At 53.1% G+C, this 23,553-nt stretch overlaps 1 protein-coding gene across 1 annotated transcript in view; it reads left to right on the top strand.

Moving 5' to 3' along the window:
* Positions 1–23,553, top strand: part of ARHGEF17 (Rho guanine nucleotide exchange factor 17) — a 249,539-nt gene that overhangs the window by 166,330 nt on the left and 59,656 nt on the right. Inside the window, exons 2-3 of the mRNA XM_065423342.1 lie at positions 2,381–2,458; positions 13,486–13,668. Coding sequence (XP_065279414.1) covers positions 2,381–2,458; positions 13,486–13,668 — 261 coding nt within the window. The remainder of the gene's footprint in view (positions 1–2,380; positions 2,459–13,485; positions 13,669–23,553) is intronic.

Here is a 23,553-nt window from a genome sequence, read left to right on the forward strand (position 1 = left end):
GAAGAGCGGGGCCGCCCTCCCCCGGCGCTCCGGCCGTCGGGGAGAGTGGGGCCGCGGCCGGGCTCGCCGCCCTCCCTTCGGCGCTCCGGCCGGTAGGGGAGAGCGGGGCCGCCCTCCCCCGGCGCTCCGGCCGGTCGGGGAGAGCGGGGCCCCGGCCGGGCTCTCCGCCCTTCTCCCGGCTCTCCAGCCGGTCGGGGAGAGCAGGGCCCCGGCCGGGCTCGCTGCCCTCCTCCCGGCGCTCCGGCCGGTCGGGGAGAGCGGGGCCGCGGCCGGGCTCGGTGCCCTCCCCTGCTGCGCTCCCCGCCGGGGGGCAGAGGGGGGGGGCGGCGGGAGGCTTTTTTTCCTGGGGCAGCAAAAAAGCCAGAGCCGGCCCTGCTTTTGGTGTCTTGATCTGTCCACTAGAGTAGCGAGCAGGCAGTGCTTAAAGAGATGTGGTCTGATTTCTCGGAGGTTTATTCTTTAGTATGTCTGACATCTGTTGGGATTCCTTAGTTCTCTTTTCTCTTCTGTAACTCACTGCAGCACATGGTTGTGATTTTATAGCTAGCTGGGTTGGTTACAGTGCATGCAGGTTTTTAGGGGGAAACCAAGAAATGGAAAGGCTGAGTAAATATACCAGGAAGGGGCTGACAGCACCATTAAAAGTACAAAGTTTGGTCTATAAAACAACCTACTTGAGTAGGATTTTGCTTGAAGGAGAGGGAGAGTAGTTTAGTGCTGAGAGTAAAGGAATCTGGACTCCTCCTGTCTCCTTTAGCTCTTGCATTGACTCAATATGAAACCTTGAGCGACTCACTTTAACATGATGGTGATAAACATTCCTACCTCCTGGGAGCATGGGAGGGATTGTCTACATGGGGAATTGCTCTGGTTTATTTAACAAAAGGTGTGAATTTAAACCGGTGCAAACCCATGTAGACATTTTTACATCAGTTTAGTTTAAGGCGATTAGGAACAGGTTTGAGCTAAACCAGTAGCCCCTCTTAAACTGAAATCAGAGCGTTCACACAGAGGGTTGCACTGGTTCAACTAACCCAGTTTAATTAAACCAGTGCAAGTCTGTGTGTAACCAAAACCTGAGAATTAATTAATTAACGAGCATGAAACGCTTTGAGATCCCAGGTGGAGGGGTGCTGTAGAAGTGAAGCGCTAACTCTCATTATTTTGGTTTAGACCAGGCTTATTTGCTGTAGCTTAAGTCGATTAGGAAGAAGTTTAAGATAAACTGAAATAAGCCCCTCTTAAACCAAAATCAGACGATCTCCACAAGGTTTTACACTGGCTCAACTATAAACCAGTTCAGCTAAAGCAATGCAAGTGTGCATGTGGACAAGGCCTCGGGGCCGCCCCCACCTTCTTCTCTTTCCAGCTGATCCTGAATAGGGTGAGCTGTCCCGAGTGTAAGGCTGTGTCTCCCCCCAAGTTGATTAGAGAAAGGGAAAGCAGAATGAGTGATTGTCCTCAGCTTTGTACCTTGTTTCCTCATGGCCAATGGCAGCATTTCACACTGAAATGGCACCAGTGCACGTGGCTGCACAAGGCGTCAAGCAGTGGAGAAAACAATACAACCAACAAGAGTTGTGGAAGGAATATCAACCCCCATGCTTGGAGGAAGCTTTCCATGGGGCAGGGTACCCCACCATTGCCGGAGACAGGGCTTCTTCCACTGAAGCTGGTGCTAGTCACGGTCAGAGATGGGCCCCTGGCTAGAGGGACCCCGGGTCTGATCCAGTCTGGCAGGTCCTGTGCTCCTGATCAGGCCCAATGGGCATAGTCACCAGCTGGTAGGGAGCTGGTAGGCTGCTTCTCTTCTGCATTTAAAGGGCCAGTGATGAGACAAGCCTGCAATTCCTGGGTAAAGGGGGAGCTTCCATGGTGACCAGGTGGTTGTGGAAAAGACTGCTTGAAGGGGAGGGACATTTGCCATCACCGGGTTTCTCCGGGGGTCACCCTGGGGTTTGAGGCAGCTGGGTCTTTGTGCTGACACCATATTTCTGTCGGTAAGAGCTGAGCCAGACAGTCTGTGTTCAGTGGCCTAGGCTGCCCAGATGAAGCCCAAAATGGTGGGTTTTGGTGCCGTCCTCTCGCCCATAAACCAAACGTCCTGTGTGCATGTGATGTGCCAGAGGACCTGGCCTTCTGTGGGTTCGGGGGCCTTTGTGTGCCCCCAGCATGCTGACAGTCAGGCCTTTTCTCTCTCGCTGTCTCTGACTGCAAGCCTGGTACTGAAAAAGAATAACATGGAGGGAGTTCTCCTGGGCAGGCGCCTGCGACAAAGACTCCCAGGGGCTGGTTTGGCCGTGGCCCTCCAAGTTCCACGTTGCTTGCAGAGTGTTTGCCATCATCTGGGTTCTCACCATCTCTCTTTCCTTCCCTGCAGGACATGCGGAAACATGTCACCATGACGCTCCTGGATACAGAGCAGTCCTACGTGGAGTCCCTCCGCACCCTGATGCAGGTATCGTGCCACCGAGGCCCGTGCAGGGGAGGGGAGCGGGGGATCGATCGCACAAACCCATGGACTGCATGCAGAGATTGGAACTTGTGTCCCACATGGGACATCGAGGCTGGGACACAAGACCCATTCCAAAAAACACAGCTCTTTAGCCATCAGTAGTAGTGGGGCTTTTATCATATGCAGGTATTCATCCACTAGAGGGCAGTGCTGCGCATAGCTATGGCTCCGAAAGCAGGGTAGTGAGTATGGTACTATCTGGTCTCTTTCCTTTTGCAAATGCTCCTGCTGTCTCCCCTACCTCAAAAGAAGCTGGGCAGGCCGCTTGCTAGACTGGGATTGTCAGTGTCTGTATCATTGTGCTGCAGTAGCGAGCACAGGGCCAAATCCTGCCTTCACGTACAGCTGAGGATGTCACTGGGGCTGCATGGCTGGAATGTGGCCCATAGCCATCTTGGGAGCGGTGATGTCTTAGGTAGCAAGGACCAGTTCCATGGAGGACTTTGACTGTCAAGGCAGAGACCCTGAACTGGCCTCTATGTTCGGTGGGAGCCTACAGGGAGAGCAGAGCGCTGGGGTACTGTGCTCACTGCGACCTGTGCCAACATCCTCTTGTCTTGTCTGGGGTTAGCTTTAGCCACTCAATCTTCATGCAGGCACTGAGAAAGCAGGGAGATAGTGCTGCTCCAAGTGGATGTAAAGGAGGCGCAGAGCTGGAGTGGTCTGCGTGCTGCTAACCCCTCGCTGCTCTCCCAGCGGCTCTGCCTAGATGTTGGATACCCTGGGGAAGAGGCATGAACGTTGCCGGACTCCGCAGGTGACAGCTCTGGGATTGGAGCAAGAGGGGCCCAGAATGACCCTCTAAGTTCAGTCTGGGAGTAACAAGCTGAGCCATTCCCCACCACAGGCTTATGGAGGCGGGATGGTACTTGGGGACCAGCAGTATCGCACGCTGCAGAGAAGTCCAGCGGGACGAGTGTGGCTGTAGCTCCCTTGCCTAGGGACCGGAGAAGGCAGTCCATCACAGCAGCGAGTGCCGCGGCCGGCAGCCTGACTCAGAGGAGTCAAGGATGCTCCAGCTCAGGCCCTGCCTCCTCGGACAGTGGCTGACGTTCTGCTCTTCAGAGGGGCTCTGGACTCCAGGGATGGGCCTGCAGCGTTTGATGTTAGATGTCTCTACATGCAGACAGATTTCACCAGACCGGCAGGTGTTCAACTTTGCAGGGGCCGCATCGGAATAACCCTGGACAGGGTCACATGGCACTTTGTTACGCTGATCTTCATTAACCACTTGGAACAAACTGTGTATTCCCAGGCCCAGCTGCCCTCAGGGACCTTTGAATGAACTCTGTAAGGAAAGGACTTTGAAGAGCTACCCGCACCTGGGGGTGACCTGGTAGGATGTGCAGCGGCTGATATCCAGCTTCATATTCATAAACTGCTGCTAAGCCATGACTTGTACCCACAGACCTGGGGAATGCAATGGCTTTAAGAAGTCACTCAGTCTCTGCTATAGCCAGCCAGCTGCAGCCAGGATACAGAGGTGGCCAAGGTGGAGCCCCCGGAGCATTCACGTATGGCCTTGGAGAAATCTCTCACGTAGCCTGTGGTCGCCCTTGTCTCTGAATCAGAGGAGGGGACCTATGGAGATTACCAGGATAAACCACCTCTGCTGGGGCTGCCGTGCAATATTAATGATGACAAAGTGAATCAAGGAGCCCATGGGAGAGACATCTCCAGAGCAGGGATGATCTTGCAGCAGCATGGAGTTGGATTAGATGTTTGTGTCCAGATTGTGTTGGTCTAGAAGTGAGCTGCTTGAGAAGCTCAGCTGGCTACTGTTAGTGCTAAAAGGGACCCGCGCACGGAGCAGAAATTGGGCATGTGCCCTTTTTAGTCTTCGTGAGGCATAAAAATAGCCCGGAAGGATGGGGGGGTTTTGGATAAGGGAGCATTGTTTTAATCTTTGTTTCTAATAGAGTAGCATGTAGAGGATCAGGGTCTCATTGTGCTAGGTGCTGTACAAATATAGAGCAGGACAATTCCTGCCCCAAAGAGCTCAAACTAATCTAAGCTAAGGAGCAACAGCTGGCCTGACAGAGGTGGGAAAGGATGGTCCAGTAGTTGGGGTGCCTGCCTGGAACTTGGCTGTCCCGGGTTCAATCTCCTGTCCTGCCACAGGCATTCTGCGTGACCTTGGGCAAGTCACTTAGGCTCTGTCTACACTACAGACCTTACAGTGGCACGGCTATACCGCTGCAGCTGCACCGCCGTAAGGTCTCCCATGTAGCCGCTCTTTGCCGATGGAGGAGAGCTCTCCTTCCAGCATAATTAAACCACCCGAAACAAGTGACAGTAGCTATGTCGGCAGGAGAGCGTCTCCCACCAACGTAGCACTGTCATACCAGCGCTTTTGTCCATGAAACTTATGTCGGTCAGGGGTGTGTTTTTTCACAGCCTGACCGACAAAAGTGTTACCAACAAAAGTGCTAGTGTAGACAAGACTCCCGTCTCTCAGTTCCCCATCTGTACAATGAGAAGAACAGCACTGGCCTACCTCAGAGGGGTGGGGTGAGAATAAATGTTAAAGACTGGGAGGTGCTCCTATACCACGGTGATGAGGGCCGTATAAATAGATAGCCGAGATGAGGGACAGTACACGAACAACGTGTGTTAACATAGTGCCAGCGGCTTTGCATCTTCCATCCCCTACATCCTCTCTCAGTGAATAGATGGGCGGATTCTGTCCCCTGAGGTCCTAGCTCCTTAGTGGGAGACCAGCAAAAGTCCTCCAGCTCCCAGAGAAAAATGAAGCAGACAGATTTGACTCCGATGCAGCGACACCAAGCATACAGGGACTGGCAGGCATGAAAGGCTGCTCCTTGCAGGATGGTTTTTCTGCTGCTTGTTCAGCTACAGCTTTGATTTATTTCTTTGTAAAAGAAAACCCTTTGGTCTAACCCAAGTCAGAAAGTCTCTGCTTTTCAGGGAATGGCCTCGGAGCCACGGTGCACAGGAGCCAGGAAAAAAATAGCCCTGAGGCTTAGGAGAGAACCGCATGATGCAGAACATAAGCTCTCGGGAGACAGGGCCAATGCACAAACGCTTCCCCTAGGATATCCCATGATGCCCAGGGAGCATTCCTGCATTGGGTCACTCGGCGGAGGGGAGGAGAGGCTCAGAGTTCAGAAAGGAACTGGCTTTGTGGGGATGATTAATAGGCCTAGGAACTGTTCCCATCACAGCTGCTCCAGCCCATCAGGCTGAGACAAGGTGCTTTCTGTGGGGCCAAGCTGCTTAGAGCCACGTGGCTGAGGCCAGGCAGTTACATTTAGTAGGAGCATTTCTTTCTCTTTCTCTGCTGGGATTGCCAGGCTGGATACGGGCGCTTAGCTGGAAACCAGGTGTGCGCTCACGAAACAGTTGTGTTCCCCCTTTGGATTTATAGGGTGAGATCCTGGCCCCACTGAAGTCAGTGGACATTTTGCTATTGATTGCAATGGAGCCAGGATTTCACCCTTCGCAACAAGGAGAAAGTGCCTGCCTCTCCCAAGCTCTCGGCCCCTTTGACATAATGTTAAAAAAAATGCACTAAAATAACATCAGCACCGCACATAGTCTCATTGTGGTTTTCCTCTTCCCCCCACCCCTGGCCCCCGACTGTTCATTGTATTTGCATATTGTCACTCATTAACGCTGTAGTAAGCTTGTACGTTCTTCAGGGCCGGGATGGGTGTGTACAACACCTAGCACAACGCGGTTCTGATCCCTGATTGGGACCTCTAGGTGTCACTGTCATCTGAACCATCATTACATGACCAGCCACAGAGATCGAATCAACCATCTCCTACCAGGCCTGCAGTCACGCCATATCCTGTCCCATTGCGCCCCTTCCTGCTCAAATGCCCGGGCAAGTCGATGGGCCTTGCAACATACTTGGACGGTCACCAGATTCAGGCTGCTTCAGACCGAGCACTGGTGTCATTTCACCACCTAACAAGCACTCGGCACGGGCAGCCGTGCCTAGAGAGCCTGGCAGCAGATGGCAAAGCTACTGACCACGCTGGCAAGGGCCCCAGGCAAAAGAACCAGACTGCAGGTTTCAGGCAAGATGCAGCTGCCATGTGATCATGTGACACCAGCTGGCAGTGTGGCAGTGCCCTGCCCCCCCCCGCTGTGAAATCTCATGCCAAATGATGGACACACCCCTTCAATCAAACGTGCTGATGTCACCTTCATGACGACTTCTGGTTGGTTCCCCCAGCCTACCAACACCATCGCGCTTTTATCCAACGGGCCTTCAGCTAGGTAGTTGACATCCACGCCTCAAGCACTGGGGAAGGTCATTGACGGCACCGGCTGGGTCGGATGAAGTAGAGTCCATGCCTCCTCCTCCCAACAGCTCCCTAGACACACTGAACCTGGGAGGTGCCTGGAGAAAAGCTCCACGCACAAGAGCAATGGCTCCCAGATTTATGCAGGAAGAATGAACCCGTTGGGGGGAACCCCATCTGCTCCCATTGCAGCTCACAGGGGAGCCAACACCTCGTGAAGGCAGCTGATCACTCCCACAGTCTAAGCATGGATGCCCAATGTCTATCCCTCACCAGGAGGAGAGGTAGCAGTTTTCACCCCTTAACCTTCCTTGCAAAGATCCTGGAAGGCTCAGTTAATGAATGTTTGAGAAGCTCTCTGAGATCATGGCTATTATGATGTGGGTGAGGGATAGCTCAGTGGTTTGAGCATTGGCCTGCTAAACCCAGGGTTGTGAGTTCAATCCTTGAGGGGGCCACTTAGGGATCTGGGGCAGAATTAGTACTTGGTCCTGCTAGTGAAGGCAGGGGGCTGGACTTGATGATCTTTCAGGGTCCCTTCCAGTTCTATGGGATAGGTATAAAAAAAATCCTCATTGTATAAATGGGGGAATAAGAGGTTAAGTGACTTGGCAAAGGGTCAAACAGCAAAGCAGTGTCACAGCCAGGAATGAAACTCAGGAATTCTGGCTGCCGGCCTCTTGCTCTAACCCCTAAACACACTCCATTCCCCCCTGTGTGTTAACTCAACCCCAGTGATTATGGCAAATGAGAGATGTTAGTCTGAGACCATTTGGTTTTAAAGTCAGTGGAACTTATTTCTGGGTAAATCCAGATGAAAAGTGTGTTCTCTGGCTAACGCCTTGTATCCTGAAGCTCGTCCCAGAATGACTGAAAACAGCTTTATTCTAAACCCCCCAATAAAGGGGGGGATTTCTCGTGTTTCATGTCCCTTGTGCGGCATTAGAAGCCCCACTGCAGTCTAACCTTTTAAATGAACCCCACCCCAGAGCCCTACATCGGTCCCATCTCCCTGTGAAGTGGAGAACTGTGCCAATAATCTAAACTGTGTGATCTGCATGTCATCTAGTCATGTATACAAAGGGGAAATGTCACCGGGTCTGAGGCCAGCTGGCCGCTGAGTGAGTAGAAGCACCCAAGGTCATCCTCATTCCACCGGGCGTTTGGAATGCTCTGCCGGAATTGGCCTCCCTAGATAGAATCCTGGCCTCCGCTTGGCAGCAAGCAGCACAGCTCAGGTCACCCCCGGCCTCTCGTTGCAAGCCCCCGGCTTTCAGTCGCTCATAACTTTCCGAAGACTTTGCTCTTTGGGGCTGAAACATTCCAACTTGGGGATCAACCCTGAGGCAAATGGCCTGGAATAAGTGAGGAAAGGCCTGTTTTCCGAGGTCCCAGATAAGAGGTTTGCCCAGATCATATAGCAAGTCTGTTGCAGGCTCACGTCTTTTGAGTCCTACTCCAGTGCCCTAACACAGGACCATCTGGCTCAGCAGGGTGGCAGTTAGCATTATGTCTGGTAGCGAATGTTTGCAGCATTGTGTTTCCATGGGAAGCGTAACTCCTGAATCCTTTCACTGGGGCTGATGCAGGACGTGGATTTTGCGGCTTGGTCGCTTGAGCAATAAGGGCCCAGCTCTGTCCCCAGATGCACCAGCACAACTTCCTCTGACGTCAGTGAGCATCACCCACACGCATCCGAGAGCGCTCAGGGGCTGCAGTGGTGGAAAAGAACCAAAATAGAATATCATGGAAGAGAGGGCAGAATCCGCTCCGGGGTCCTGATTGTGCAAGGCCCCTCAGCCCAGCCTCCTGCTTGGCACCTGCGCTCTTATAATGCAAAAAGACGCCCAGTACCCAGTCTGTGGGCACGTAGGTGGTGATTAAGTGGCACCAGTGCTCCCACGTTATTTTTGTGCCTGCCCTGTTAAACAATGATTTTAACCCACTGGTCAAAACCTTGGCCCCCTGCTCTGCTCACTTTGCACCACAACGAGGACAGAAACAGGCTGGCATAGAACCAGCCTGGCTGGCTTCTTGCTACCCTCCCACAGCACCTCTGGCAGAGGGTGGGGAGTAGGCATTGCTGTAGCCTACATTCCCTGTAAGCTGCATGGCCGCGTGGCCGCCCAGCAGCCTAATTAGCGCCACGCAGGCGCTCAGTGAACCAGCCTGGAGTGGGGACCTGCCAGGTCAGGGAGGGTCAGCCGGATCGGGCCCAGCCACAGCCTGGGCCAGCCCCAGAGTGGCCTGGACCCAGTCGCAGCCAGGGCGGCAAGGCCCGCCCCCGCCCCAGAGCGGCCTAGACCCAGCAGCGGCCCAACCCCGTAGCAACCCTCCCCCAACCCGAACCTGCTGGGGCAGGGGGAGGGGCACCTATCCTGTAGCTCCAGCCCCAGAGCTCCCGTGGTGGGGAGAGAGCGCTGGGGGGAGCCCTCTCTCCCCGCTATAGCCCCGGAGCATCCTCCTCCACTCCAAACCCCTCCTCCCCGGCCCCACCCCAGAGCCTGCACCCCCAGCCGGAGCCCTTACACCCCTGCATCCCACTCCTCTGCCCCAGTCCTGAGCCTCTCCTCCCTGGCCCCACCCCAGAGCCCGCACCCCCAGCCAAAGCCTTCACACCCCTGCACCCCACTCCTCTGCTCCAGCCCTGAGCCCCTCCTCCCCGGCCCCACCCCAGAGCCCGCACCCCCAGCCGGAGCCCTCACACCCCTGCACACCAACCCTCTGCCCTAGCCCTGAGCCCCCTCCCACACTCCTAACCACTTGGCCCCATCCCCACCACATGAATTTTGTTATGTGTACCAATATGAAGGTGTCACCCATCACCTCCATATTGGTGCACATAACAAAATTCATTCCGCACATGGGTGGGAAAAATGAGAGGGAACATGGCATAGCCTGCTTTACTCTGGCTATGCCCAGCATCCAGATGGCTCCCTGAGAGCAGCTGGAAAAGTCTTGGAGCCTCTCTAACCCTCTGGAGCTGGTGCAAAACGGCTCTTGGGATCAGGAAACCACAGCGAATCCCCCACCTTCCTGCAGCTGGAGGACAGAGGGATGATCTCTGGGGTTAGGGCTAAGTACCACTGAACTGCGCAGTCAGTGGGCTGCTGGCTAGGGCCAGGGCAGCACAAGCCGATTTCCACGGTGCTGCCATGACTTTGTGCCATATGAGTTTCCCCTCGGGGTGCCCTGCCTGCAACCTTGAGCTCACACACTGGACCGCCCGTCCCGTTGGTGCAGCGTAATGATGCAAGATTCCATCTCAGCAGCACCTGGCAGCAGTCATCCACCATGGAAAATGACAGAAGCTAAGGGAGCGGGCACTTGGTTGGCTTGAAGGACAGGGTGGCTAATAGCATTTAGAGTCCTTGAATTCACGCGGTGAAGTTCCTGGAAATGTGCTTGTCTTATTCATGTATGCAGCCCAGCAAAGCACACCGCCCCCAGGCATGACTGGTGCAGGAGATGGAACATGTAATGAAGGAGCAAGCTGTCCCCTCCCCCCACCCCGCACTTCCATTCCCACAAAGTGAATTAAAACGTCTTCCAGCGCTGCAGATGGCTGTGTTTTGAGGTGGTGGGAGCGGGAACAGCTGAGGAGTCCACCAGCTTTTTGTGTCTTTGGGGGTTGCAGGGCGTGCCTGTCTGTGCAGCTAGCCATCCAGAGAGGTAGGGCACTAGCCAGGAACTCAGGACGCCTGGCTTCTATTCCTGACTGTCCCACTCACCGTGTGACCATCAGCAAGTCACTTGACCGCTCCGTGCCTCAGTTTCCCCCTCACCACTTGTCCGTCCTGTAAGCTCTTAGAGCAGGGCCTGTCTCTCGTTCTGTGTATGTACAGCGCCTAGCACACTGGGGCCCTGATCTCAGCTGGGACCTCGACAAATAGGACTCGCCATCCTTAACGTTGGTACAGTCCACAAGTCTACCTTTGGCTGTAATTCCATTGTTATTTCTTGGTGGCGCTCAGTGGGGTGGAGAACTGAATAACACGGGCCTGCCACTCCTTGCAGTTACACCAGTTCCTGGGTCTGTCTGTACCGGAGCTGGAGGTGTGATTTCCAGCTCAGGGATGTGCACTCACTTGGATCGAGCAAAGAGGCTAAAACCAGAAGTGTCGCCATAGCAGCACAGGTGGCAGGCTGGGCCAGTCACCCCAAGTACAGTTCCCCCTCACCATCCCACCCCAGCTCCCTGGAGACTTGCTCTTACTCTGTATACCTCCGTTGACTTCGGGGACGTTATTGGTGATTTACAATGGTATACATGAGAAGTCCTGCTGGTGTCCGCTGCCAGACCGGCCACCTCTCTGAACTAGAGGTTCGAGCCAAGCTGCAAAACCTGGAGCTGGGTTTGAGTCTGGATTTCAAACCCGCCGCTAGGTTTGGGGGTGTGGCGATGTGGAGTTCTGGTTCGGCTCGTCAGGGAGGTAGGAGAGGCTGCCATCTTGAAACTGGGATTCGGGTTCCGGTCTGGGATTCACAGTCCCCCTCCCCCCAAAGTGTATGCGGGAGATCAGATTTTTGAGGAGGTGGTTTATTTGGTGAGCATGGGTAATGTGCTTGGTGCTGTACAGCACAGAGAGTCAGTGTCCCCGGCCTCAAGGAACTGCCCTCAGCCTGGCTCCCGAGGTGAGGAGCTGTGACAAGACCCAACAAGCTCTTCACCATCGTCTCCCTGCCACCATCTTTGCTCTCAGCACCTCCCCTACCCCTCCACACCCCACAATCCTCTCATCTGACTGCCCTCCCACTGCCGGCTTTGAACTTCTGCCCTGCTGACCCCTGAGCCAGGCATCCACCCCCTCTCCTTCCCGCCCTGTCCTCCTCACGCCAATAGTCCGCTCACCTGCTGCTCCATCCGTTGTCTTGTCCAGCTTAGGGCCTGATCCACAGCCCACACCAGTCAGTGGAAAGACTTGTGATCCAGGCCTTAGTCTGTAAGGGGATGTCTACGCTGCCATGTAAACCCAGGGTTCGAACTCAAGCTCAGGCCTAATCCCGTTTCTGTCTACACACAAATCACACTAACCCAGAGTCCGAGGCCCCATGGGAGTGAGGGTCTGAGCCTGAGTTAAGCCAGGACCCAGGGTTTAAGCCCTGTTGCTTTGCGGTGCAAACACAGCCCCAGTAGACTCATGCTTTGGGACTCCACCAAAAGTATCCCACGGGCCAAATTTCTTTGCCCTCTGGACAATCCAATTTGGTGTACCGTCAAGTTTTCCTACACTGCACCACGAACCAAGGGCTAGAAAGGCCACATTTCGGGAGAGCGCTAGGAAGTCTGGGAGATGGTTGGTTGGACTCAAGCCTGCGTATCGCAGTACGGAGGCCGGAGCCCCGGTTTTGGGTCTGGGTTAGAAAATTCTTGACCTAGGGTTGACAGTTAGTGTAGATGCTCAAGCCCTGGGTTCTCTAACCCAGCGTCCACTGACTGAAGTTCCACTAAGCCGAGGCTTACATTGCCCTGTAGACATACCCCAAGGCTGTGTGGATGGGGTAAGTGCCTTTACCCTGTAGGGCAGATCCTGAGAGCTGCGGCACTCCAGGCTGCATCTCCCATTGACTACAAGGCTTTCCTGAATACCTACATCCCGCTACCATTGATTGGGTAGGGGAGAGATAGCTCAGTGGTTTGAGCACTGGCCTGCTAAACCCAGGGTTGTGAGTTCAATCCTTGAGGGGACAATTTAGGGATCTGGGGCAAAAATCTGTGAGGGACAGTACTTGGTCCTACTGTGAAGGCAGAGGACTGGACTCAATGACTTTTCGGGGTCCCTTCCAGTTCTATGAGATAGGTATATATTCAATGGCAAGACTTCCATGGATTTCAGCAGGGGCAGGGCCATGTGAGGGCCTGATCCTGTAAGGTGCAGCGTGCCCTCAGCCCCCAGTGATATCTCAGGATCAGGCCCTACATGTGCAGCACTGAGCGGCCATCAGAGTAGGCCACAGATGCTGGACTGCGGTACCTCCAAATGAACCAGGCAGGAGCAGCGCGCCATGCAGCCATCCCAAACTCTCGCCAGTTGGACTGTTGTAAACAGCACCACATTGATTCCGTCACTTCCCCGGGGTGGGAAAGGGGAGTGGTGGGCTAAACCACAAGAGCATTTCATTTGTTCCATGGCACAGTTACTTGTTTCATTAGTATCCCTGGACTGAGTGACTACGAAGCCCATAAACTCTGAGCACATTTCCTTTGTACTTTGTCTCTGGCTAGTTTACATGGAGTCTCTTGTCAGCAAGTGCCATCATTGGGTTGTGTTGGAAATTCTGGCTAGGTTACAGCCATGGAACGGCGAGGGGAGATTTTTACGGGAATGTGGCTCTCACTTGATAGATTAAATTTGTAAACGGCTGGGGTGGCAAACCAGCTGAGACATGCCGCTGTTAAAAACCACCTTATAACCTTTCCAGTAAGGATCGCAGAATACTCTGCATAGATGAGTAATAATTATCCCATTTACAGGTGGGGAAACTGAGGCACAGGTGCTTCCCTTTGCTATGACTCACTCTTGGGGGGCAGGAATGGGTTTTAATTACAGTGGGGCAGTGATTTTTTTAGTCCACACTAGTTTGATGAACCCCACAGAGTAGCTTGAGGAGCGTAGATGCCCTTAGACTCCATCCTGTTCTTGGCTCTGCCGATAGGATGTTTTGATATTTTTTTTGTTCTTATTATTTTTGTAGGGTTACATGAAGCCCCTGAAGCAACCAGAAAACTCGATCCTCTGCGACCCGGCCTTGGTGGACGAGATATTCGATCAGATCCCCGAGTTGCTGGAGCACCACGAGCAATTCCTGGAGCAGGTCCACAACTGTGTGCAGAACTGGCATGAGAAGCAGAAAGTGGGAGACGTCCTGGTACAATCTGTAAGTGCAGCAAACCTCCCCCCACACATACCATACGTTACGGCACCTGGGGCCCTTGCTGGGCAAGGTTCACATTGACTTCAGCAGAAGGAGGGGGACCTGTGTGCCCATGACAAGAATCCATATTAACTTGTCCAGCTTAACTTTAATCCACAGGACACAAGGAAGGTCAGTCCTGTGCCAGATAGGGAAGTGAGTCATTATTTGATGATCTGGGCATGGGTAATGTAAACTAATCACCGTGCCTATAAATGGACGGTACCGCGGAGCAGTAAAGCTCTTAATGAGAGCAGAAAGCCCAGACAAGAATGCCAAGTGCAGATTGCACTGCTCTTGCTCATGGTGGTGAGCTGTCCCTGTCCGGACTTCAGAGCTGCTTGGCTGGGTAAATGCTCCCCATCATGAGTAACAGTTGCACAATCTGGCACCTCTTTAGAAATGATATTAGGAAGCTGAAACTTTGCAGTATCTTTTAATGGGCCAGATCCTGCTAGCCTTCCCTGCCGTGGCTCCGGACGTACACTGGTGGAACTGAGATCAGGATCTGGCCCGGTGACTCCAGATCAAGATGGCTCCGTTCCCCAGCCCAAAAACCAAAAATGGTTTTTCTGAGCCCTACCAGCCCACCTTAGATGTGAAAAATCCAGCCAGGCTGCCTCTGATCTCACCCCCTGGAATGAAGAGCCCCCATCAGAAGTTAGCTGACAGTGTGGTTGGCGAGGCGCTAGGCAGAACAGAATCCAGGGTGTCTTGGCCATGAGCAGGCAGGTCTCAAGGACACACCCACACCCACGCCCCCGAGAGCAGGTCCAATGAGTTCGAAGGTGCCTTTTCTAGAAAGTCTTGCTCCTGCTTCTTCTCTAGTCTCAGAAAAGGACATGTGGCAGGGGAAGTTAGGACCCCCAGTTCTAATCCCAGCTCCGCCACTGACTAGCCATTTGGCCCCGAGAAAGACCCTTACCTTCTTGGTGTCTCCTCTGTAAGCTGGGGAGGATAACTCCCGCCTCTCAGAGGGTGGTCAGGCTTACTTAGTTTTTGTGATGTGCTTTGTGCAGTGCCCCAGAAATGCCAAGCCTCATCAGAAATAAAAGGGACAGCATCTGAGATCACGGATGCAATGCGCACAAAGCTTGGTGGTTTCTCCAGGACAGTCCTCAGAGCCCCAGATGTCCCAGTTTTATAGGGACAGTCCCAATCTTCGAGGCTTTGTCTTATATAGGTGCCTATTAACCTCCCACCCCCGTCCCAATTTCCACCCCCGTCCCAGTTTTTCACACTTGCTATCTGGTCACCCTAATCTACACTTGTATTTAAGTGGCAAAACCTCCCCACCCTGGCTAACCCAAACAAGCTCCTCTGGGGGAGGAAACCGTGCAAGCCCTTGTGTAGACAGGACTCCCACTCCTGCTAGCCCCGGTCGCGCTGCATCGGGGTCACCAGCAGTGGGACAGTCTTTGCCAATGAACTCTAGTCCAGGCAGGCCTGAGTTACTTCCCCTGCCTCCTGGTGATAGACTCCCTGCTGACAGAAGTCTGCCTTCACAGCTGAGCAGCGGTATATGTACTTCAGGGACGTAAACAGCTGCAGACATAAAGCAGGAGGGGCGCAATCAAATAAGTTTGAAAACCTCTGCTCCAGAGTCCCAACGGTGGTCACCCTGCAGGGCTTGCTACAGATCAGCAGGAGGCGCTCCGCCACAGGGCTTCCATGGCTTCTAGAGTTCTGTGCTGGAGATCAGACCAAAAGATCGCGGGGCTCCCTTCTGGCCTTGGAATCTGTGACTCTGTGCCAGCCTGAGGAGGACGGTACCGAGCCCTGGTCCTGAATCCTGACCTTCACTGCTGCTTCCACGCACAGGCTGGTGAGACAGATCATTCCCACAGAAGCCTCTTTGCACGGCAACTGCTGCCTGGCAGCAGAGAAGTGTGCAGGCCACCAGGGGCTTATTGCCAATCATGGTGCCATCTGGGTAGGCTGGGCACTAGTGCCTCACCCCAAAGGTAGTGCTGCTGGAGAGGCGGCGCGGCCTCCCATAAAGATTCGGCAGTGACAGACCCTGCTGGCACGCCCCAATGTGAGTGGGTGGCCTGTCTGGCTAGACTGCAAGCTCTTTGGGGCAGGGTCTGTCTCTCTTCTCGTTATGTGGATGTACAGCTCCTAGCACAGTGGGGCCCTGATCTCCATGTGGGCCCTCTCAGCGCTGCCGCAGTACAGATAACAAATACCGGTAATTCGGAGAGCCTTAAGACTGGAAGGGAGAACGCAAAACCTACGTCACCAGAGAGTTACCATTGTTTCGGGAAGGGACGCTGAGAACCGAGCAGCTGGGGCGCTGCCCTTCCAAAGGGAGCCCAGCACGGAGCAAGGATGAGGCGGCAGGCTGGACGAGGGGACGGGGGGTCTCTGCTCAGTCAGCCACTCTCCGAGCATGGGTTGCATACAGCCCTGTGCCGTCCCAAACATTTCCAAGTCAGCCTCTTCAGGCGGCGTTCCCTTCCCACTGGCCCCACGGCTGGTGCACAGGCACCTGTGCAGCCTGTCTGACTCCCACAGCAGCTGTCTCTCTGATAACTGAGCAGGGACAAGCAGACTCTTAATGATTCAATCAAGCTGGATTTAATGCACACTCTGTCCCTGGCAATTAAAATGGAAACCAGCCTGATGCTGGCATCCTAGCCTCTCACCTAATGGACTGCACGATGCCACGGGGCTTTCACAGAGCTCTGCTGTTTAGTTGGAGATGATGGAGGATTGTGCAGCACGGGACAGGAGAGACACCACTCAGTAATAAAGGAGAATGAGACAAGTTCAAGGCAGAGCAAGCTGGCTCAGCTGGGGCCCTGCAGCAGCGTCACCTCAGTAATAAACATGGCCTGGATGACGGATGCCTTGATTAGTGTGATACAGGTGGTGCAGTGGCTGGCGAGATTGCCTGTGGCTCTCAAGACAGGAACGCTGATGGCGACCATCACAGGAAGGCTTGGGGTGTTCATTTTTCACCATCTCCTCCCAGCACATGGCTAGTCGCTGCAGTGAACGTAGCACAGTTGAGGTGGGAAGTCCAAGGTGACCTTCACTACTTATAATTCTGCCCTGTGAGTAGTGGTGCTGGGCAGGCGTTCCGGACTGGGTGAGGCGTATGTGTCAGTGGGTGGTTGGGGGGGGTCTGACTTTGCTCCTGTTTGTGTAGCAGGAGAGTTGTGTTTTGCGTGTAGGTGTGTGTTCAAGGGCAGGGCTGTGTGTGTTCAGAGCTGTTGGCATGCACATGGTTGTGCTTATGCGAAGATGTGAACGAGTTGGAGTGTGGTGTGTGTGTCTTTTACACAAGTGTGGAGCCTTTTCTTTGCTAGTATTTATATCCCCACAGTGCATACAAGCTCTAAGGAAGGATCAGGCCCCACTTGTGCTAGGTGCTGTACAAACAGTGGAAAGAAGAAGACATCAGACAGGACACAACAGGTGGACGAAACAGACAAGTGGGAGCGGGGAGTGGGAGAGTTTATAAAATCTATAGAGTTTAGCCTACGAGCAGGAGGCTCAGTTCACCACTGGGCCGGACAGTAGTGCCTTGGAGGCATGACAGCGTTAGCATTGCAAACGTTCTAAGCAGCAAGTGGGTGTGCATTCACAGGTGTGTTGGAAAATGTCCCAGACACACCTGAGGCAGGGCATGTATTTGATTGGCCTCTGCCTGCTCCCAGCTTTTCTAGCTGCTGGAGGACCAAGTCTCGCTGGTTCCTAGGAGGTCTCTCAAGGCAACCCATGGAGGTCCAAATGCATTGGTCTTCTCTTCCAAAAGGACAGTGCGCCAAGGCAACAGAGCCTAAAATGGGGGCATCCTGTCACAAAGGGGCCTCAGGCATTGATGCAACTTGGTCCCTCCTGTTCTCTGCCTGTGGCACACAATACTTCAGTCTCCTGAGGGCTGTAATACTTTGGTCTAATTCGGTTGCAGGGCTTGGTGTGTGTCTTGGGTGGTGTTTAGTGGCCTGGGATAGGAGATCAGACAGATGATCTGGTGGTCCCTTCTGACCTGAAACTCTGTGGTTGCTTATGTGAATGAGGCTGTGTTCCTAGGTACATATCGGGGGTTGGTGGCTTTAATCTGCAACCTCAGCTGGTGTCAACCGGCATAATGCCATTGTAGTCAGCGGAGCTTTCCCGCTTCACTCCAGCTGAGATTCTGCCCTGGGATGTGTGTGTAGTGTTGGCATTTTGGAGGTGCGCGTGTGTGGGCGCTGGGGTGCTGAATGCCTCCATCCCATGGTTGTTCGGATTAATTAGTTGGTGTTTGTACAGCACTTTAAAGATGTAGTGCGCGAAGGATTCTTGTGGGGATTGTGATTTTGAAAGGGGAATTGTCTTTTAAATACATATTTTAATGCTGACGTCAAATAAAGTCTTTCATCTTTAATAACCAGCCCCTTGAGCATATTGATTACCTCCCAACCCAGAAAACGTGAGAGGCTGCTCAGAAAGCAAAGGCCGGCAGCTCTAGAAACATAGTTCCTGGCCCTGGTGCCCTTGTCACTAGGGCATTGGTGCCATCAGACTGTGCTATGTGCCTCGTCTCTATTTTGAAGGATTCTCGGTTCCTGATCTTTCATTTTGGACAAGCTAAAACCAACAGCAGATATCGATCTATCGCTGCTGCTCAGCACCCAGCCTCGGGCAGGAATGTTACAAAGTCCCCCAAACTGGAGAAAGCATCTAGGAGACATCCGCAGCGCCTGAATGGGTGATCACAGCATCACTAAAAAGGGAGTGAAGATACCACATGGATTTATGGCTCATCCCCCCCTTCACAATCTCAGCGACTGCATGAATCACAGTGATGGTGGTGTGCAATTTGTCAGGCTGGAGTATTATGGGAGGGGGCTGATGAGCTGTTCTATGGGTTAGAGGGAGCCCAGGGCATGAGGCAGCTACCAGTGTGTGTACACACAAGGGAGCATTAGGGTTTGTCTATGCTTACCCCCTGTTACAGTCCACATGTGGCTTTGGTTTCTCTTGCCGTCTTTTTTTTTTTTTTTAATATGGAGATATACCTATCTCATAGAGCTGGAAGGGACCTTGAAAGGTCATCAAGTCAAGTCCAGCCCCCTGCCTTCACTAGCAGGACCAAGTACTGATTTTGCCCTAGATCCCGAACTGGCCCCCTCAAGGATTGAACTCACAACTCTGGGTTTAGCAGCCAATGCTCAAACCACTGAGCTAAGCAGGCTCTGTTCAAGGGTTAGGGTGGGGAACCTTTAAGTGGAAAGCCAAGTGCCGCAGCATGTTAGTAGTAAACCAGCGTCCAGGGAGCTGTGTTACTGCACGTGCTGGGCTGCTTTTTCCACCGCCCTGCACCCTGTACTGCCACTTACATCTATCTGTGCAGAATGGGTGCAAAACACTCTATGGCCCGTTCCTCAGCCAGTGTCCCTTGCTGCAGCTGACCTCAAGCCAGTGGCACTGGCTCGACTTCCAGCTGAAGATTTGACCCATAACCGGATCATTGAATTGAAGGCAGTGGAGCTGGGCTGGGCTGAGGTTCTGGTCCTGTCGTTATGGTCTGGTAGTGTTCTATACTCACTCTGATCAGGTGTGACTGACGACACAGGGGACAAAGCGGGGGCTGGTATTTGGAATAAGACCTAGAACCCCAGCTCCTGACCCTTTGTGGGGATATTAACCCTGGTATCCTGCCCAAGATCCAGTTTTTGCTGAAGACGTTCTCTGAATTCCCCCTGCAGTTGACGTGAAGAAGCAAAGTGCTGGGGGGTGCGTTTGGATGAAGGGAGCTGTATAAAGGCTCTTGCTCCACGCCCTGCCTCGAGGAAGCGATGCCAGTGCTGGGGAGGAGCGGTAATTGGATGGCACACACGAGAGGCAAGCCGGCCTAGTGCTCCATCCCAAATCCAATCCCTTTTTCAGCCCTCTCCTTGATTTTGGCAGGGGCAGGGCCATGCTGGAGCCAGGAGCCAATTGATCTTGTGGCCGCTGTGGGCTGTTTAAAGCCACGCTGCTTCGGCCAGATGGAATCCACACAGTGTTAAGGGTTGCCTCGTTCGGGCTAACGCTAACATCTCCTGGCCGCCTGCTCTGATGCTGTTTAAAATCAAGCTGCATCTGAGCCAGGGAGGAGAGAAACGCTGCACGGCTCCTTGCCAGGAGGCAGCTCTTGCTCCAAGGAGCGGGAGCAGGCCAGCTGTGCGACAGGTGTCCCCACTCGGCTGTAGTACTCCGGAGCCCAAGATGTATGTGTGTGTAATTTACTGGAGCTACTACTGCTGTATTTCGTGTTATCAGAGAGCAGGGTCGTTGCCCAGGGTGAGCAGGTACAGAGGCAAAGAGCTGGGGTGTTTAAAGGAGAACACGCATTTGTAGTGTTGCTTTATTCAGACGTGAATGATACTGCAAGGCAGGGAAGGATGGACTTGTGATTAAGGGTCAGGTCTAGGAGATGTGGATCCTGCTATTGTGAGGAACTTTTCCTGGCTAGCGAAAGGATCTGAGTCCTCGCTCCCTCTCCCTTTATGCAGAGGCCTGCCTGACCTCGAGGACTTTCCTTCCGCTCCTGTGTGGCAGAGTCCGCGTAACCCCAACAAGGCTGGGCCCAGGATTCCTGGGGGGCTCGACCCCCAACCTTGTCGTGGTCACTAGGACAGAGGCTAGGGTGTCTCCACTCCGGGGTGCTCTCTCCGCACTGGATGCTTCCCTGACCCACTGATCATTGCATATAGTTCAAAGCAAATGCAATTTATTAAACAACAACCAATTTTAAAAAATGGGAAAGGTTAAAGGAAAACACGTCATCCCGCTCTGTGGCACAGGCACATCACAACCAGCATCTCTGTAAGGGCAGTCTGTTCCTCACACGTCCCAGGCCTCCTGCCCAGGCCTGGCTCTGCTGCAGGGACGCCGCAGGTCGGACACTTGCTTTGGCGGTGGCCACACGCCCTCAGGCTCTAGGTGGCAGGACCCTTCTTTCCAGCGTCACCCCCACCCTGTCAGGGTTACGATCCCCCTTCGAGTCCAGCCTGCCATACCGCTTGGCTGGGGGCGTCTCCCTGCACTGGGCCCGCTGCCCAGGGTTCCCCCTCGCGTTCCCCAGCTGCTCATAGCACCCGGCTTCGGACTGCTCCAGCCTCAGCTCCAGCTCCTCTCTGCCTCAGCGCTGCTGCTGCTCCTCCGGCCCCGGCTGCTGCTCTCTCCTTAGCTCTGCCCTGCTCTGCCCAGGAAGCTCCAGCTCACACAGAGGTGGGGAACCCCGTGCTCTTGACTCCCTCATTGGCCTGTCTGCTCTGTCAATCAGGCTGACCTTGTGCGTTGGCCTTAAGGTGACCAGACAGCAAGTGTGAAAAATCGGGACGGGGCTGGGAGGTAATAGGAGCCTATATAAGAAAAAGACCCCAAAATCGGGACTGTCCCTATAAAATCGGGACATCTGGTCACCCTAGTTGGCCTCTCTCCATTGGCCCTGGGGACTATCAGTCTCAGGGTCTTGATTTCTCATCGGCCCTTCCCCTTTCTTTTGGTACTCGGAGCTAGCCAACCAAAAAACCCCACAAAGTTGCAGTAAGGGGCCAACAGTCCTCTTACATTCCCCTTTGCTACAATTCTGCCACAGCCAGAATGTTCACACCAGCACATCCAGGTCCCATACCAACAATATTCATCAGCATCGTGTTATATAAAAAACATTAACAATTAACAAAAGAACATTGAACATATTTAACGTTCCATGTCCACTTCTTTATACGATACGTGCTAATATTCATTAAAACACTACATAGAACCAGTATCGGGCATCTCTAAGTTTAACAGGCGGTACACCCTTACTAGCCCTCTGGGACCTTCTTAAGACTGGTGGTTCGTTACCCATATTTTCTATTCCCCTGCCCTCGGGTAACACTGGGTCAGTTTGAGGGATCTGGCCATTCCCCCACTTTGTTTCCCTTGATATTTGGTTTGTGGGACTAGAACCCATCCCCTGCATTGATTTCAGTCTCCTCAAGGTATGCTGATCTATGCCCCCTATGGTCCCTGATCAGACTAAAGTCAGGGCTGCCCTTACCATGAGACAAACTGAGGCAGCCACCTCAGGTGCCAGACTGTTGGGGGCGCCACTAGGACCCAGAGTGTAGAAAATTGTGTCTGCTGCTGGTGCATCTGTATTCTCTCTGCTCTAGATGCACAGAGATGGTGGAGTGCTGTGCTGGAGGAAGGAGGGCACAAGAGACATAACAGGCAGGCAGGAGAAAAGGGAATAACAGAAAGCAGCAGGAGCTGCAGGGAGAGAGAGGAGGAGGAGCCTCTTATGTACCTCTCTAGCACCCCCAGGAGCCTGGACTGATTAACACCAGCTTCTCAGGGAGCTTCCTGTTTCCTGCTGCTTCCCTGAACCCACTTGAGGAGAACAGGCAGTCAGCTGAAGTAGTAGGAGCCAGTTAGACCCTTAAGACACTGATATCTTCCCTCACTCAGGCCCTGCTACCAGCCTGCTTATTTGTCCCCTTCAATTGAGTGTTGAGAGCCACTATAGCTGGCACAGAACAGCAGTCATGAGTGAAAGAAGAAAACGCCCCTCTGGGGCAGCATTCAGAAAAAGAAAGAAAGCAAAGGAAGCTTTTCTCTCTAAGCAGGAAGGAGCTCTCCTGAGATACATAGACACAAATGTTCACGGTGAGCCCTCCGGCCCCAGTGAGGATGTGAGTGGTGAGGAGATGCCTGATCTTCCAGTTAGTCAGAGTGCAGGTGACCTGGCAGCTACTGCAGCATCCATATCTCCATCTCAAATGGATGTAACCATGCACAGTCCTGAAGAAAAGTGTAGATCAGAGAAGAGTGTGGTGGAGGCGCATATAACAGCTGCTGCTGCGTTTAGTTCCTTAAGTCTAGATGATCCAGGACTGTGGACCCACTTGAGCAGTAGCCGAGGGACTTCCTTGTACTGCATGGGCCACAGCAAGTGAAAAATTCATGTTCCTCAAAGACAATGAAAATAGAAGTTTCCATCCAACACATTGTTGACGTGAAATCCCCAATGGTGACAAAGTGGAGAGGCCATGGCTTATGTACTCAAAAACCCAGAATGCTGCATACTGTTTTGGTTGCAAACTCTTCCAGTCTAATGTTCTAGCCACATTGGGTTCTACCGGAACAAAGGACTGGAAAAATCTGGATAGAAATCTGGCATGCCATGAGAAGGCAGCAAATCACCAGAGAGCATTCCATAGGTGGAAAGAGCTTGAGATGAGACTAAGGTTAAAGGCCACCATAGATGATCAGCATCAAGAGAAGATTGCATCAGAGTCTCTTTACTGGCAAAATGTTCTGAAAAGGCTCATTGGCATTGTGAGACTGCTTACTACCCAAAACCTAGCACTGCATGGCACTTCAGATCAGCTGTATGTGCTAAACAATGGAAACTTCCTTAAAATTGTGGAGCTGATGGCTGAGTTTGATACTGTACTCCAGGAGCATCTAAGAAGAGTCACCACCCAAGAAATGTACACACACCACTACCTTGGAAAAACAATTCAAAATGAGATCATACAGTTACTGGCACCAAAAGTCAAACAGAAGATACTGGCCTTTTCAATCTAGGAGACAAAGACAAACACAATCCATTGGCTGGCTTTTGAAGCTAGCCAAATTCAGACTGGAAATCAGATGCTAATTTTGAACACTGAGGGTAATTAACTCCTGGTACAATTTACCAAGGGTCGTGGTGGCTTCTCTGTCACTGGAAATCTTCAAATCAAAGTTGGATGTTTCTTAAAATGTATGTTCTAGTTCAGCTACCGGTATCGGATGTGATGCATGAATCAGTTCAGGGAAATCCTGTGGCCTGTGTTATGCAGCTCAGATTAGATGTTTGAGTGACCTTCTGATCTC

The sequence above is a fragment of the Emys orbicularis genome, chromosome 1 (assembly GCF_028017835.1).
Source record: "Emys orbicularis isolate rEmyOrb1 chromosome 1, rEmyOrb1.hap1, whole genome shotgun sequence".
Lineage (NCBI taxonomy): Eukaryota > Metazoa > Chordata > Testudines > Emydidae > Emys > Emys orbicularis.